The sequence below is a fragment of the Thermomyces lanuginosus genome (assembly GCF_041956635.1).
Source record: "Thermomyces lanuginosus strain ATCC 200065 unplaced genomic scaffold VTN49scaffold_24, whole genome shotgun sequence".
Classification (NCBI taxonomy): Eukaryota; Fungi; Ascomycota; class Eurotiomycetes; order Eurotiales; family Trichocomaceae; genus Thermomyces; species Thermomyces lanuginosus.
The window spans coordinates 100041-116513 of NW_027192358.1; the positions used below are offsets into that span (position 1 = coordinate 100041).

General features: G+C 53.0%; 7 protein-coding genes across 7 annotated transcripts; 4 read left to right on the forward strand and 3 right to left on the reverse strand.

The window, feature by feature from the left end:
• Nucleotides 1-809: 809 nt before the first annotated feature.
• VTN49DRAFT_1953 (uncharacterized protein) lies at nt 810-3552 on the forward strand (the record flags this gene model as incomplete). Its single annotated transcript, XM_069409624.1, has 7 exons — nt 810-990; nt 1262-1640; nt 1701-1794; nt 1843-2181; nt 2233-3208; nt 3264-3472; nt 3520-3552. The coding sequence occupies 7 exons, from the start codon at nt 810-812 to the stop codon at nt 3550-3552; spliced, it is 2211 nt and encodes a 736-aa protein (XP_069269710.1).
• Nucleotides 3553-5222: 1670 nt separating this feature from the next.
• On the forward strand, nt 5223-6308 carry VTN49DRAFT_1954 (uncharacterized protein; the record flags this gene model as incomplete). The annotated part of the gene is made up of 1 exon (XM_069409625.1): nt 5223-6308. One exon carries the CDS (start codon nt 5223-5225, stop codon nt 6306-6308), a length of 1086 nt encoding a protein of 361 aa, XP_069269711.1.
• A 424-nt stretch (nt 6309-6732) lies between these two features.
• VTN49DRAFT_1955 (uncharacterized protein) lies at nt 6733-7352 on the forward strand (the record flags this gene model as incomplete). The annotated part of the gene is made up of 3 exons (XM_069409626.1): nt 6733-6889; nt 6942-7034; nt 7096-7352. 3 exons carry the CDS (start codon nt 6733-6735, stop codon nt 7350-7352), a joined length of 507 nt encoding a protein of 168 aa, XP_069269712.1.
• Nucleotides 7353-7932: 580 nt separating this feature from the next.
• VTN49DRAFT_1956 (uncharacterized protein) lies at nt 7933-10410 on the forward strand (the record flags this gene model as incomplete). Its single annotated transcript, XM_069409627.1, has 5 exons — nt 7933-8040; nt 8106-9038; nt 9092-9260; nt 9315-10088; nt 10142-10410. 5 exons carry the CDS (start codon nt 7933-7935, stop codon nt 10408-10410), a joined length of 2253 nt encoding a protein of 750 aa, XP_069269713.1.
• A 16-nt stretch (nt 10411-10426) lies between these two features.
• Nucleotides 10427-11948, reverse strand: VTN49DRAFT_1957 (uncharacterized protein; the record flags this gene model as incomplete). The annotated part of the gene is made up of 2 exons (XM_069409628.1): nt 10427-11583; nt 11669-11948. The coding sequence occupies 2 exons, from the start codon at nt 11946-11948 to the stop codon at nt 10427-10429; spliced, it is 1437 nt and encodes a 478-aa protein (XP_069269714.1).
• A 560-nt stretch (nt 11949-12508) lies between these two features.
• On the reverse strand, nt 12509-15476 carry VTN49DRAFT_1958 (uncharacterized protein; the record flags this gene model as incomplete). The annotated part of the gene is made up of 3 exons (XM_069409629.1): nt 12509-15165; nt 15217-15360; nt 15422-15476. The coding sequence occupies 3 exons, from the start codon at nt 15474-15476 to the stop codon at nt 12509-12511; spliced, it is 2856 nt and encodes a 951-aa protein (XP_069269715.1).
• A 137-nt stretch (nt 15477-15613) lies between these two features.
• On the reverse strand, nt 15614-16265 carry VTN49DRAFT_1959 (uncharacterized protein; the record flags this gene model as incomplete). Its single annotated transcript, XM_069409630.1, has 3 exons — nt 15614-16004; nt 16071-16131; nt 16214-16265. 3 exons carry the CDS (start codon nt 16263-16265, stop codon nt 15614-15616), a joined length of 504 nt encoding a protein of 167 aa, XP_069269716.1.
• Between the last annotated feature and the right edge of the window lie 208 nt (nt 16266-16473).

The window sequence follows — 16473 nt, forward strand, 5'->3', positions numbered from 1 at the left end:
TCGGCATACGTGTGCCTTATTGCCATGAATGCCCTATCACTGAAACTCATGACACTGTTGCTGTTCAAAAAGGCTCGGTTTATTTCGATGCCTCTTATGTACAGCTCTGTGATTGCTAAGGTAAACTGATGTATCATGAACATTATACCCCTCTCATATACCCCTCTCAATAAAAGATATCGGTGCATATTGCCCTACTATCTAAGCTTGTGACCTCTGCCCATAATCCAAGATGTCAAAGCGACAACCTACGGAGTGAATGCTTCCATTTTAGCATCACGTCTTATTACCCTCATATACTGGATGCGGTAAATTATCATGTAGGTATTTCCGAGAAAAGACCTGATGGATTATGAGAATTTCAAAAATCACGCGCTTAGAATCAACACTTGATTCGCCATGTACCGACACTGGGTGCACTCTCCATTTCCCCACGTGATCAGGGCTGGGAACAGAAAGCACGCAGCTTCGCCCAATGGATCCATTCATGTTTAACTGGTGACGTGCGGCAAAGCATACCCCGGAGGCTAAAACGGACGGTTAGGGTATATAGTACTTACAACGTACTAGGTACAGTCGTACACATGGTACCACTCTCCCAGACTGGGCGCTTCGCGTCCTTTGCCAGACCCGACATGAGGCGATGAGCCTTATTCGAAGTTTCAAGGGCCAGTTTCACAGCGTGACGGAGATGTTCTCTCCATATCCATTCAAAATTGGCGATCCGTTGTCTTGTGGAGCTTTTCTCGCTGCTCCTAGGTTGCACGTCGGATCCCATAACTCCGCCTATCAGTCTCCCTGACTGTGTCATGGCTTGGGGTCTCGCCCTGGCGTTTCCACTTGACGTGTCGCCAATAAGCATCCCCAATGATGGAACGCAAACGGTCGATTTTGTTCCCACGCTGAACCGGCGGTTACGCTGGTGCCAGGGTTCCGGCCAGAATCGTTGCAAAGCGGGTGAGGCAGTGCGTTTAAAACCGAATAGAAAATGTAGGTTCCCGGCGCTTCAGCAGTATGTTGAAGACCCCCTGTCCAGTAGGATACTGTTCTTCCCACTCTACAAATTGACACTTTAAGTGACTCTCGAGTGAGACTTATGTACGCCTGATACGAAGCCATGCTGATTCTCCAAAACTCGTTAGCTATGAAGTGACTCCTTCCATGGCTACTCTCGAATTCTGTATGTACTCGTTAGAAACGCAACAGAGTTGTGGAAATATGTGTTCTCCATTCATATCGAAGTTGTTCAGGAGGAAGACAGCAATATCAAAGAGCAATGGAGTTTCTACCGCGCCACCAACGATCTCACTTTCTCGACAGGCCCGAATTTCCACAGTGGAAAAGGCCACTCTGAACCTCCAAAAGCAGGGCATTAGTGTTTCGCCGACTCTCATTGCGAGCTCTCCATTGCCAAGCCATTTGACTTCGCCGAGGGCTTCGGAGAACTTTCCCTATCGCCCGAGCGAAGACTTGAATCTTTGGGCTCGGGCTTGCGAATTTTTGCAAGATCGAGAGCCTGAGCTGTTGGACGACTACAAAAAGCACTTGGTGTCGTTACAGGACGATACGGAGCCTTTTAACCCTACATCGGTGGAGCCGATCGGAAGTCGGCTCATGAGTGACCGGGAGAAGAAGCAATGGCATATCTAGCTCCCCGGAAGGAATATAGTTATTCGACAACAGGCCGAAAGGCTGGAAAGGTTTCTTCTCTGGTCTGACCAGCTGGTCAAGGAAGTTGTGAAGGGGCAGCCATACGCCGCTTTGGCCTGGTCCGGTGTTTCCTTGTTCCTCTCAGTAAGAAAGCTCTCCCGAACATTGACTAACAGATACTGACTTTGGCAGGTAATCCCTGGGGCTACGTCAATAACCGAGTCTATGTTAAAAGGCTTCAATTCACTTGGCGACATCCAGGTTTACTGGACAATCATTGAAGCAAGGTATCTTCAACAACCCCGTCGGCAAGAGTACCAGGACCTCATCGAACCAATGGCCAAGCTCTACTCGCACATCATAGAGTACCAAGCCCGTTTCATATGCCACCTCTCCAGGGCTCAGCTCTCGCGAGCATGGGAAAACGTGGCAGGTTGGAATGACTGGGATGGAAAAATCGCGGAAATCGAGAAAACGAGTGAACAGTACCGCGCCTCCTTCTCTCTTCTCCAGGCAGACGAGGTTTTCAAGGTCGAATTGTAAAAATTGAATATGCTGGAGAACATGCTGGATGTAATCCAGGCGATTCCAGAGGCAACTGGAAAAAAGATTCGGAAACTCAATGCCAGTCAGGAAGAGAAAGACCTTCTGCAAAATCTCGCATCTGACTATGAAAAGTGGAAGGATCATAACCCACGGAGAGTGGAAGGCACATGCGAATGGTTCTTCGGGGATGATAGATTTCGTAAATGGAAAGAAAGCAACTTCTGTCTCCTCTGGGTGACTGTTGGGCCTGGTTGTGGGAAGTCCGTCCTGGCTCGGGCATTGATTGACGAGCAACATCTGTCTACAAACATTGCAGCATCGACTGTCTGCTACTTCTTTTTCAAGGATGGCGACGAAAATCGGATGTACGCGCCCAATGCTATACGTGCCATATTCCACCAGCGTTTCACGCATGATTCTGCTGGTGGCTTGATCAGGCATGCACTTACCAGTCACAAGAACTATGGCAAAAAACTGGCGCAGAACTTTTCCGAACTCTGGCGGATTTTATTGAACTGTGTCGAGTCTCCTGACGCCGGGGAAATTATCTGCGTCCTTGACGCCCTTGATGAATGCCGTCAGGAAGAGAGGCAGCAACTTATCAACAAGCTAAAGGAAGTCTACAACAATCCCCGGCAGCTTTCTGATCCGCAGTTGAAGCTCAAGTTTCTGATTACCAGTCGCCCGTACGGTGACCTGGAAGCATCTTTCAGCAGGCTTTCCGACATGATCACGTACGTTCGTTTTGATGGGGACGAGAAGGCTGCCCAGATCAGCAAGGAGATTAACCTCGTCATCGATGAAATGGTGGACGGGGTCGCGCATGTCTTTGGAAAGGACGACCGTCGAAGAATTGCGGAACAGCTGAAGAGGATAAAACATCGAACTTACCCGTGGCTCCACTTAACGTTTGGAATCGTTGAACGGCGTCCAGGAAAGTACGGCAGACGGTCGAACGTGAAGCAATATGTCCTCCACCAAAAGGACAAAAAATGGATTCAATTCTTAAGAGGTACAGACACGAGACTTTCAGATAGTTAGTAGCTGCGGAAATAGAATGAAGATAGTACTCCATTTGCGAATGTGCGCCTCATCCGCGGTCACTTCAGAATTCCTCTGCAGACCTGAGGGCACCGCTGGGTCGATGGGCGTGCCTCTGACGTCGGCAGAAACGCAAATGTCTTCTTGGGCTTCCCGTCCGTTCCGCCTGCCGGGCCGCATTCAAGGCAACATCGACATGAAACCTGACTTGCATGCAGAGGTTTGCGTAGACTTCGTGAGTGTTTGAATGTCACTAAGTCCTCCATCGTGAATCGAGTTCAGGCGTTCGTTGTCTTCACCTCCCTGAAAGGGTAACCACATATCCCAACGCCATGGCCGCTACTAAGCACAAAGTGAAGTCCTGTTTGCCTTCTCCATGCAGGAACATCAACTCTCGAAGCGCTCCCTTGAGACAGTTGCCCGACGTCTTCATTCACTGCATTGACAAATTGCCCGTCACCAACCCGAATAACTCTGTTCGTATCGTCGGTCTCAAGCCACTATCTTTGCAGCCCGAACCATGCCACGACCAACAAAGTTCCTCCTGCATCGTCTATCGCAGTATCGAGGGGGTACCATATCTGCCTCACGAAGTCCGGCATCTCGCAAACTTCTTCTCAGAATGATCGCTGAACCAGAAATGTTCGAGACTTCACCACTGAGCCGACATCATCTTCAGTTGTTTTCATGCCTTGAGAGCGTGAAAGATTCAATGTCGGAGGACTTTGGGCCTACCACCGCCGAAGTAGAATCATTCGCCATCGCGATAGGCGAAGAAGAGGGTAAAGAAATAGAAGAGAGAGCGGATGAAATCGCAAGTTTAGAAATCAAATCTATGCCGCCACTTCCACAATCGTCTCTTCCCAGCTTGCCAACGGAGCATGGTAACGCGACCGACTTCGAATTTGCCTTCTATTCTTTGGTGTATAGACGCTAGAGGTCAAACACTGCCGCAGTCTGGGATTGGACGGAACTGCGTCAATTGCCACTCCAATTGACAACCATGGCGGAGAATACGAGATGCCATTCGTCCCTGATGAAGATAGTATGCAAGAAAAAGGTTAATCCTCGTCCCGGTACTTACATGTACTGGTTTGACCTGCGGAGCTTTTTCACTATGGTGCTTTCAGGAGAGAGTTTCGGGAGAATCAGTATATTGCCATGGCCGTGTTGAATAGGTCTAATCCAGTTGAACACTGGCAATCACGGAGCAGCGCATCATCAATTCGTGTAGTTTTTATGAACCGTCCGAGTACGGTCTCCGGAAGTCATACGTTTTTTCAGGGTGTCTAAGGTTACTTTTTTTTTTTTTTTTTTTTTTTAGAAAAGTTCGTTTTGATCGTTTCAGGCCATGCGCGCACCTGCGCGCGTCACCAGTATTTACATACCGGTAGGTGCATACTCGCCGTCTCAGGCACCCACCCAGCCCAGGGACTAGATCGAAGAGGACGTGGAGTACGCTTAACTATGCCAAGTAACTACTTATTTAGGATGTAATTATTCCATTTCAGGATATAAACTGGGCAATACTAGTATTTATTAAACATACCTGGTTAAGTAGGTATGTCGTAGATCACGGAACTCGAACTTCCGAAAAACCGAAATTCCCCTGATCGTCTCCGATTACGAGTAATTCATGGATAGGTTCCATAGCCCACTAGGCTCCTAGGCTGCCGACCGACAAGGACGACGAACCATCTGCGCCCTCCGGGTACCTCACGTTGGTTACGCCCGACGACGATATGCAGAATTGTGGACTTAACAACCGAAATTAAATGTTAATCGAGGGGTCTTCGAGTTGGCCGCCTATTGACGTTGGTTGACACAGTCGCTGGACTCGTTGCGGCCTAGGCGATAAATCCGGTTATAAATCAGCGCATGCCGAGTACTCCTGACGCGCTTTGTTTTTGATACGGAAGTTTTACAATCACCTGTATTCCCTCATCCACCGACATTCATTACTGCGACACTCTTTCGCCTGCACTATGTCGGTACTTCGTTCTTTTGCTGCCGCTGATCATGCGAAGCGGGATCTGGATGTCACCGTTGGCTCAAAGCCGGAGAGCCACCCCGGTTTCTTCCCGGTCACTGTCGTTATCCTGACGATTATCCTCTTCCTCGTCCTGAGCCAGCTCATTTCGTACGTCTACGGACATGTGGTCGGCACATTGGCTGCGGTGGAGGATCCCAATCCGGATATCTACGTCCGCATTGATGAGCCCGTCACGCAGCCTCATTCGGAGCCTGATGTGACCCTCCCACGTCCGATCACCAGCTCGTTCCGCAGGGCCGTTGCCCATCTCCGGTCTCGCGCTGGCCGCCGAGCTCGATTCCGCGGACTCGGTCTCTACCTGCTGATGCAGTTCGCCGTCGGGGTTCTTGCGTCCCCTATCGCCCGTTTGTTTGGGGATGGCTTTGGGGCTCATGCAGTTGGCCGCTTTGCTGCGCAAGTCGCTCTGACCAATGTGAGGGTTGGCTGGGTTCATGTCATCATTTCCGAGCCGTCCAGCAAGAGCCTGTGGTCTAGGATCCCGCCATGGCGCAAGACGATCAGAAGGGCTGGCCCTGCGGCGGCCATCAGGTCCCTGGCCTCGCAATTATTCCTTTTTATTACCCTCACCGTGGCAAATGCTAGCAATGTCATCGACGGTATTTTCCATTCGGATAAGTTGAACACTGGCCAGGTCGTGCGCGGATCGGTCGGCACCCTGATCGTGAGCATGATCCTGTACGTTCTCATCCGGTTGCCGGCGGAGGTAATTTTCATCCGCGTGGCCGCCTCGATGCTGCCAGAGGACGATGAGGCGATCGTGCCCTTCGACCGAACGTTTGGCGGCAAGGTCACGCCAGAGATTGTTGGCGGACAGGGCAAGATTGGCATTGTTGAGGCCTGGCAGTCATTTGACCGGGGATCTCGCATTCGTTTCCTCAAGCTGATGGCTGAGATGGTACTCGTTCAGTGCATTGTGACAGTTATGCTAGGTGTGGTCTTGGCTGTGGAAGCATCCATGTTTTTCGGTTTTCTTTTTTTGCCTCGAAGGCCTAATTTCATTCGCTATCCTTGCCTTTAAACGGGTTACCAGGCTGCGATGTAGTCTTTGGGTCACTCCTTTCTGCCAGTATAACATTGGCTATCAATCGAAATTGATTGGAATAATGAATCGACATCAATATTACTGCCTTCACGGTTGGTACTATTGCCATGACATTCCTGCACGATTTACGTACATACTGCGGTGCCACGGAAGTTTGCAATCACTTCACCGTGGCGGATGATCCAGTGGCGGGTGGGCCGGCAGCCGTTCCCCGCTGGTGGTGGGCTTAGTCATACACTTTCATCCGATCTGCCTTTTCTCCCATCTCTCTTCCCCTCTTGATAGCGTGATGAAAGTCTGATCTTCTCAGCAAGTAAAAGTCGGCAGTATTTTTCAGAGTCCTGAACCATTTTTAACCTTCCCTCATTGCCCAGCTGCATTCCCGCAGTAGAATTCGAAAATGGCGTCAACAGGTGCTGGCCGCCTGCTTGCCCGACAACTGCAGCAGATGAAGTCGGACAAGGATATTCCAGGGATCAGCTGCGGTCTGGTGGATAACAACGTCTTTGAGTGGGAGGTCATTCTGATGATATCGGACGACACCCCATTTTACGGAGGTGGGTGCAAAAGTATGTCGACGAGCAAAGTACATAGGCTCACCACAGACAGGTGGCACCTTTCGAGCGCGGCTGTCGTTCCCAGAGAACTATCCACTCATGCCGCCGAAGATGAAGTTTGAGACGCCCATCTTCCACCCTAACAGTAAGTGGCGCTCTCCCCTTAGATCATAGTTCCGGATATTCTAAGAGGGTCTCCGTCCCAGTCTACCCGAACGGTGAAGTCTGCATCTCGATTCTGCATCCGCCGGAAGAGGACAAGTATGGCTACGAGTCTGTTGCCGAACGCTGGTCCCCTGTTCAGACGCCAGAGACAATTCTCCTCTCCGTCATTTCAATGCTGTCGAGCCCCAACGACGAGAGCCCTGCGAACGTTGAGGCTGCCCGTCTGTGGCGAGAAGATCAGAAGGAGTTCAAGAAGCGTGTGCGGAAGTGCGTTCGAGAAAGCCTCGGTGAAGACTGAGTCTCTGCAAGACCGACGACAAGTGGCGTGGAGGGTTTAACATTATCGGACGGCAATGTTTGGGAGTTCTCCAGCTGTTTACTTCGTGCGGGGTGTCTGGGCTGATTTATGAATGATGTCGTTTTACATTTCTGACAGTTACGCGGGGTCTGTCTTGGAACCGGATGGCGTTATGTGTTCGTGTTCCTTTGTTTCCAGTCGTTTGTTTCCTGTTGAGATCTGGCCGTTTCCGTTAGCCTCACAATGCATTGCGCCGTGTTACTAGACATCGTGATGGTTTTTTTGCGCTCATACCTTCACAGCACTGTTCTCTTGGTTTTTTGGATTTTGTTCTTTCAGCGTGACACGGTGGATTCGCGTATCAAAAAGCAGAGTTCTTTAGTCCGTTCTTGTAGTCGTAAAAGGTGACTATGGCAATCATGCAGGAATTCTAGCCTGAAATTCACATGCCATCTGCGATTTAGCCAGTTGACAAGGATCTTTTATATTACGTAAGCCTTCAAGCGACAGCATCGCGAATCGAGGTTGGACATTATGGGCTACATAGCTCAAGACGGACGACTTAGTGGCCGTTGGGGAGATGGTAGCACCGTTGGAACTCCAGCTCTCCCCATCATGCTATTCCTGTTTGACATGGTCGGCTGATGGGGAGCTGGCAATCGCAGCGGGAGAGCATGTGCATGTTCTTGTAGGACTCAAGCCTGAACAAAAGAGATGGATGGTTCATTGTTTGGACTAATCATTTTGTTCCAGACACCTCAAGTCAAGGTCCCAGGCTCCAGAATTGGCAGCCACCTGGCCAAAAAGTCCGGACCATGGGCGACCAGTCGCGTCGCCGTGAACGTCTTCACTAGTGAGGAGTGGGAGATGGGCTTCCCGTCCAAGCGTGAGGATTTCTCCGTCGGGGCGGAGCAATCGCTCAGCACGGTTGCAGGGCTTGCTTGGTCCCCGCCGGGCTTGGGCAAGCATCGTCGTTGTGTCCTCGCCGTGCTGACGTCAAGTCTGCTGCTAACGTTCTACGAGGCATTGGGGCGGCAGCGGCAATGGACGCGCGTTGGTATCGTCAACCATGCGCTGGATCGGTACTTTAAGGCTCTGGAGAAGAATGATTCTACTTATTCTGCGCTGCGGAAGCGCAGGGTTCGCGCTTTTTCGTGGTGTCCGCCGCTGAAGATTGAAGGCGGGGATGTTTCTGCGGTGGGGGGTTATGGGACTGGTGAAGCGCGCTGGGGGCGCCAATTGCTCGCCGTTGCCAACGATGATAATGATCTGGTGATTTTGCATGTGGAGCGGCGCATAAATGTCGTTGATGATGATGATGATGGGCAGAAGCAGCAGAGTGCCTATGACATGCGGGTTCTGGGCCATGTGCCGATGGGCAACGATACATCGAAGTTCCCAATGGTCATTGGGCAATCGCTTTTCTCGGCTGCTCTGGAGAACCATGGCCGGATAAAGCACGTATCGTGCGGGCCATGGCTGGTGACAGAGAAGCAGGGACAGAGAGTGCAAAGGTCTGTAGTGGCCATGGTGCTTGGGTCTCGCCTTCGGCTGGCCAGAGTGGAAGCTAGGGCGGAGGTTGGGTCTGCGAGTATCGACCTCCAGCCGTTGGATCTAGACGCTCTGGTGTCGGATACGAGCATTCAGGGGGTCAATTTCACGGGGCCCCTTCACTGGCCTTACACGGTAGTGTGTTGCGCTTGAAACGCTAATTTGATAGATTACTGACCGTGATCTAGGAGCACTCGGATCTCGTTCTGGTCGCCGGAGCCCTTGCCGGGCGGCTAGTAATGCATATCCCGGCGACGATCTATACAGGGCTCCTGAATGAAGACAAGGTATCATTCCGCCTGCGCACGTTCTCAGACTCTGGCCATGATATATCCGGCAACAATGAGCCGATCACCGGTAGGAATACATTCATGCTCTAGGAAACGGCCAGATCTAACTCCAGATACTCAGACATCATCAGCACTGTCAACCCCGATACTGGGCTCAGCACGGTACACGTCAGCACACTGGGCCGCTGGGCCGAGCAATTCAACCTTCCAGGCGACGACTTCTCCATCATCACCCCTCCCAGTTGGCACGAACCGGCCGAGCGATTTCGGCTGCAGTACGACCTCGACCACGATCTCGGTAACCTCTCCCTCTGCCGCACATGGGGCCTTGCAGAATTCCACGGCTGGATTGCCGCAGCCTTTACACTTCACCCGGGTGATATGATTGAGTACACCACCGCCGCGGAAGAGCGGACGACGGTGGTTTTCGTTCCACCAGCAACAACAACACCGGACGCAGTTCCTGAGACAGTCATACAAATACCTGGAGAGCTTTCCTCGGACTATGTGCATACGCAGCGTGCACGGATTCTGTTCTTTACATTGTCATTAGCGGATGAGCTTCGTGTGACGGATGTAAAATCTGCAAAACTACTCTACGCAGCGGCGGCGTGCGCAGTGGTGCTGCATTATAATGATGGGCCGCTATTGGAGAAAGCCCGCGCGGCGTTTGAGAAACTCGTGGCTACGTATGGTGTTGACTTGCGCGAGGAGCTGACCCTGTGTGAGCCGGCATCGTACGACGCAGAAGGACGGTTGATTCCACCGAAGCCGGCGAATCTCCTTACAGCGGCTGGGAGCCAGATCTTTGAGCGGTGTGAGATATGTTCTTCTCTGTCGGGGTTGAGATGGGATTCTGCCAAGGAAGCGCAGTGTGCGAATGGGCATTTATTCGGTACGATCTATACTTTTTATCCGGCTGGGATGATTGCTGACAGTGGTATCTAGCAAGATGTTCATTGACTTTTCTTGCCATCCAGCGGCCGTTTATCTCCGGCTTCTGCTCGCTCTGCGGCAATGAGTACCTGGACAAGTACAGCAAAGGGTCCAAACCACCGGGGCAGGTTCACGGAGACGGCGACATTGCCATGACAGACGCCGACGCAGAGGGTGCTCAGGAACAGCTAGATTCTCCCGGCCCGTCGGTGGTGCTGGACAAGCTGTTCGACGTCTTTGACATCTGCCCCTACTGTGGGGGGAAGTATCTAGATGCATGATACTGTACATGCTGTCTCAAGAGCCTTCCACAAGGCCAAAGAGTTTACCCGCGACTGGATCCCATTCATGCTCCCACCGCCGTGCGCTTTCCTTACGGGCACCCTCACGGAGCGTTGCCAGCGTGGCGTCGTTGCCAAATAGCTCCACGAGGTGCGCAGCGAGCTGCTCTGCGCTGCCAAAGCCGCGTCCGTTGACACCTTCTGTGACCAGCTCGGGCCAGGCCTCGAAGCGGTCCCAGCCGACGACGGGCAGTCCCGCTCCGAACATGTCCACGACCTTCATGGGCAGGTCGACGCCGCTGCTGCTGGTATGCAGGCTGACGCCGAGGGAAGCACTGGCCAGCAGCTTCGCATAGTCGTGCGCGCTGTCGAACCAGGCCGTTTTGATCGTCACCTTGTCGAGTTCACCGGCCTTTTCGCAGGCAGCTATTTGTTCGAGGTATCTTTCCTTTTGCGGCCCCTTGCCCGTAATAATGGCGAGTACAGAAGGTAACGATGGGCTCTCCGAGCACGCGCACCGCGAATACCGGCATAACGCATCAATCAGCACCGAGAAATCCTCATCCGCGGTCCACGACGTCGACGAAACGAGGACGCGAACGTCTCGCTCGCGCTGCAACACAGGCTCACACTCCGGCAGGGACATCAAAAACTCATGCCGCTGCTGTGGATCATCAATGGGCTGAAAATGCGCAGCAGGTCGATCCCGCAGCGTCAATACCGGCGTCTTGATTCCAAACTCCCTTCTCAGAACGCGACCCATCGCGTCAGTCACGCACAGATGCGCGCTCGCCGCCGCCGCGGCGCACCGAATCTCATACCACCGCGCCAGCTTTACCACTGATGACTGCTCCCCACCAAGTTTGAGCGCCAGCAGCGAGAACCCGAAATTATGCCAATCCACCACAAGCCTCGTCTGGCGCAGGAAGCAGACCAACCCCGCGACAGCGAGGGTCGGAATCGCCGGCGGATTCTGCACGAGCAACCACCGCGCAGGGCGCGTGCGGTACGCGAGACAGACCCATAATCCGATAACCTGCAGCACGACCTTGAGCGGTGCACAGAAGAGTAAAAAGAGGAGTTTGTTATCCGTCTGGAGAAACGCGGGCGATCGGGGTAACGCAACGATGGAGATATTTGGATGCGATGTCAGGGCCGGGATAGGATCGGACTCTACAAATAAGGAAAAAAGCATTAAAATCTACTCTCTCTTTCTCTCCTCTTTTTGGATTTTGAATTGTAGGTAGTCGAGACAAACCCAAGTACCCAATAACCTCGACTTTCCCCCCATGCCGCGCAATACTAAGCGCATGGTACTGCATTCGTGGACTGCGACCGATATCCCCTAAGACGAGGACCTGGACAGGTACAGGGGCCCGCTTGCGTGCGTCATTCTTTTCGTCTTTTGAGGAGAATTGTGAGGACGACGATGACGATGACGACGACGACGGAGGAATGTACTGCGACGGGAGCAGCAGGATAAGAATCGTCAGCGCGGTGGTAAGGCAAAAGGCGACGTTGATGGCGGTTTGGAGCATGGTTTCGATGAGATTATCTATTACTGGGTGGTTTGATCAGTGCATTTTGCTGGTCTCCTCATGTACCAGGGAAATCAACGGAGGTGGCGAAAGTAAGGTGTTTAGACGTCGATCAGGATGGATACCTTGTAGGTTAAATCCACGTAGGGGAGCTTCCGGGTCAAATCAGATCTCGACCATTTTTATTAGGTTATGACAGTTGGCCGATTCCCCTGAACCATGAACAGAACCTCGGCACAGTGGCACTCGTTTTAAACAGAGAATCATGATGGGAGACTCAGGATTTTTTTTTTATTTTCACGATCAAGGGGTAATTATAGAAGAAGAATGAAACGAAGGTTATTACTAGATGATCCTATCAATCAAACAAAGCCCGCTTCATCCAGTCATCCACCTGATCCATCATCGCTCAAAGAAAAACCCCAGATATGAAAAATAAAAGCAAAGGTTAACAGGACGAACTTCGAAATAAGAAGGAGGGGTATATCTCGAGAAAACGCCGACTCATATCATTCCCAAGCAAGTTTTCACATTCATTCCAGACTCTCGTTTAAAAGCAATCACGACAATGACTGCGCAAGGGTCTCGGGTATCGGAATCTCCGAGGTCTGCGGGCCGCCGTTCTCCTTGGCTAGCCCGTTCTCGTCGTGATCTTCCTGATTGCGGTCGACGTCGGAGACGTTGTCGGCGCTCGGCGCAGACTTGTCCAGGTCTACTCCCTGAATGTTCAGGCCCGTATCATTGTCTACGGCCGGTCCTGGCTGCGGTTCCACGGACTCCTTCTCCTCTTCCGGTTCCGTAGATTCCATGAGGGCTGGCGGTCGCTGGTTCATGAGCCGCGCTTGCTTGAGACTGATCGTCTTTTGCTTGTTCGACGTCTCCACGGGGATACTCATATCCCGGTCAATAGTGGCCTTCATGAGCGCAGCCATCCATCGTCGACCTTCCTCTACACTGTCAACCTGGAAGTAATGGGTTGTCGGTTTCGTGAACTGCACTGTTCGCGACGCACCGGACTTGGGCGGAACAAGCTTGAAGATGAATGGTCCGTGGAAGTGATCACGATTGTTGGCCGACGACGATGTATTCGGTGCACCGTCGCTGCTCATGGGCGGTGACGACGGATTGATCGCCCCGCTGAGCGTCGCATGCAGCGTTGTGAACGGATCGTTATCTACCCGCAGAACCCGATGGGCCGTGATGTCGATCAGACCACGCTCTTCCGTGTCGTTCTCCGAGTAGTAATACGATAGCCGCCGCCCCCGCAGCACAAACAGCCGCGGCTTCCACGATGCCATCATGTTCGCCGATCGCTTTTTCATCCAGCCACTATAGTCGCAACCCTCCATTTGCTCCTTGGGAGTCTTCTTCTCCAACCCCCGCATGTACGCGCTGGTATCTTTCTTGCTCTTGCTGTTGACCTTGCTCGGCCCCTTGGGCTTCGACAGCGACAAAATACCTTCAGCGGCTTTCCCTGATCCGTCCGTGCTATGGCGGCCCGAACTCTTGGACGCCGCCGAAGGCGTGGTCGACCCGTTTCCAGTGGCAGGAAATTCTTTAGTAGTTGGCGAGATGGGCGACGGTTCAAGCACCTTTTCATTACCGCCATCAGACGCGGCACGCAGCCCAACGACGCGGCGGAACTTGGGACGAACATTGCGGATTTGTTGCAGCGGCGTGGCAGAGACATGAGTTGTCGTCGACGACTCGGTATCGCTGCGGCCGGCAAATGGAGAGAAAAAAGATGGCCCATTACTCGGTTTGCCCTTGGTTCGAGCTGACGAGGAGCTTTGGACCGGCGTGTGGCTGGTGGCGCCGCCATTCCTTGCAGAACCGCCATTGTTCACATAACTCGATTGTCGCGAGTGTGAGGCGCCGCCAAACGCTGAGTCGCGTTTTCGCAGAGATTTCCGTCCTCGTCGCGAGTCCACTTCACCCCCAGAAAAGTACCCCCGATCTAGGGCGTCCACCAGACTCGGATCCTGAGTATCACTCTCGTCATATCGCTGGTGGAGCACGCTGTCATCTTCCGTCATGGCTCGAGCAGACTCGGCCTGCCGCGCGCCAGTCATGGTCCAATTGCGGTCAAAGGAGCCCCGTGCTGAGTGCGATGGACCAGGTTGGCCGCCACCAAAACTCGGTGACGGCTGGGCTGAGTCAATCGCGGAATGCCGGCGAGAGTGGTTGAGATCTCGCACGGAAGCCGCGGATGGTCGTCCGGACAAATCGCGCGTTCCGTACGACGTGGCAGAGCTGGGACTCCCCTGGACTAGCGACGATCGGTGTTGGGATGGCGTCGCGGTCCGCGGAGTATGGGACGGTCCACGTTTCTCGGATGATAGACTTGGAATTCGCGGCAGGAAAGAGGCGTTGTGGCCGGTACGGCTCATAGATCGCTCGGAAGTGTGACCCGAGAGAGACCCTCGACTCGGGGGTTTGAAGCCCTTGATCTGCTCCTGGAAAGCCTTAATCTTGTGCCAGGTCTTGAGACGTCGACCCATCACGCCAAAATCAAACTCCTTCATAAGCAAAAACTCCTGATCCATGTCGAGCAACACGTCGCCGGAGATTTCCTGCTCCATAAAGATCTCACAATGCCTGGGCTCGACCCCCATGTTCCGCAACTGGCGAGCTGTTTCCACATGATCCCATTGCCGCACTTGTTCCTCCAGTGACTGCTGCTCCTCCTCCTCCTCCTCTTCATCCGTTTCGTGGCCCCGAATATAAGAAAGATGATGGTCTATGTGATTGCTGTACTCGCTCCCCGAATCGGTGAAAGGCTTCGAATCAGCGAGAGCCAAACTATGGCGCGGGGTACTGAGGTCAGTGATATGCTCATCGATGACGCTCAGCGTCTCGTTCATCACAGGACTGTCGGCGCCTTTATACTGGTCGTCAAGGGCTTGACCGATTGAGCGCTGAATATTCGCAGACAAGGGCGAAGAGCCGGGCAGTGGGCTTGAGCTCGAGCGCTTCGTTTTCCTCGGCTGCGAAGGCGACTCGGTGTCCGCCTCGGAGCCCGTGTCGCCCATGTCTGGGGCACTTGCTCTCCTTGAGGCTGGTGGTGTCACATCGTTGGTCGGCTCTGTCGAGGGCTCGGTGCCTGCATCTTCAGTTGTTGAGGGCCGCTCAATACCGCTTGGAGAATCGTAGCTGGTCGTGGAAGAGGCGGACTCTGCCGGCCGCGCTGTGGGCGTCGGCGCCAATGTCGTGTACACTAAGAGAACCCATCAGTCGAGGAGCTTGCTGCGTCGCGGAGAACTACTACCTGCGGGGAAGAGACCAGTATTCCCAGTGGTCATGTGTTTTCCTAAGTACCACCCATCTCCAAAGCCGTCGTCCAATTCCACCAGCTCAATTTTGTCTCCGCGGCGCAGGGTCAATTCGTCATCGCCACGCGCATCGAACTCATCTACACGAAAGATTAGTGAGCAGAACCAAATTTCCCGGACAACTTAAAAGAGGTTACATACGAACCACGATGAGAATATCGCCAGGCCGTGCCTGGCGCAGTCCTGGGTGTGCCATGGATTGTTGGGATTGTCTGAGTTCAGATCACTCGAGGAAATTCACTGGTCGAGATAGACGCTCTTCGAGAAACGGTCTGGCGCAAGTACGACGGACATGGAGAGCTCGGGCTGCAATCTCCTGTGACAGTACTAATGTTACAATCGGAGATCGCACAGATGGCCGCGCGTATTATAAAAGATCGCAAAATCCGGTAGCAAACAGAGCGCGCACAACTCTCTGGTTGGGGTTGCAAGGCTGTTGAGGCGCCGCCCGAGAGTCGGAGAAACGGTCTCGATGCGAGATTGGCCACGATCGTTCGGAAACGAGAGGAGGATCGGCCTTGGCAGCACAGGGGATCTATCTGAAGTCGGCTTTGAAGAATGCGACCATGAGGAGGGGGATGATTTCACCGGGGATGAAGCTCCGGTTAATGATCGCTTATGTAAGCAGCGGATGCGGGATGCGGGAGAGACCCAGAACGCAGCCTCTCCCAGGCTCCTGCCGGCTTCTCTTGTCGACTTCTTCTCCCTCTCTGCTGAGTGCGAACTGCAGAACAAAGGTCAATCCGAACTCAGCGCAGTTTTCGGCGGGATTTCCTGCGGGCGGACCGACATAAATGGGATAAGCCGGATGCGCAGCGAGACGAACACGTCCACTGGCAGGCTGGCATGGACTGGAGCCAATCATGCGTGTCCACAGCTAAACTAGCCGTCCGCGGAGCTCAGTTTTCATTCCCCCGAGAGGCTGAAGCAGACCAGGGACTGCCAGCAAAGCCTTGACTTTTTCGAGTCTAGTGAAGAGTGGCATCCTTCTTCTATGTTTATCCTGGCAGCGGGGAGCCAGCATGACTTTCCGGAAGCTCCAACAATGAATCGTATGACGAACGTGGACATCTCCTAGCTATTCCGGGTCCCTGACATCCAGGCGTTCTGAATCCTGATCCATGCCATCATTGGCGAAGCTGGACTCAATCCGATCAGCTTGATCAACTTGTCGAGCTAGTGGCTCGTTTAGT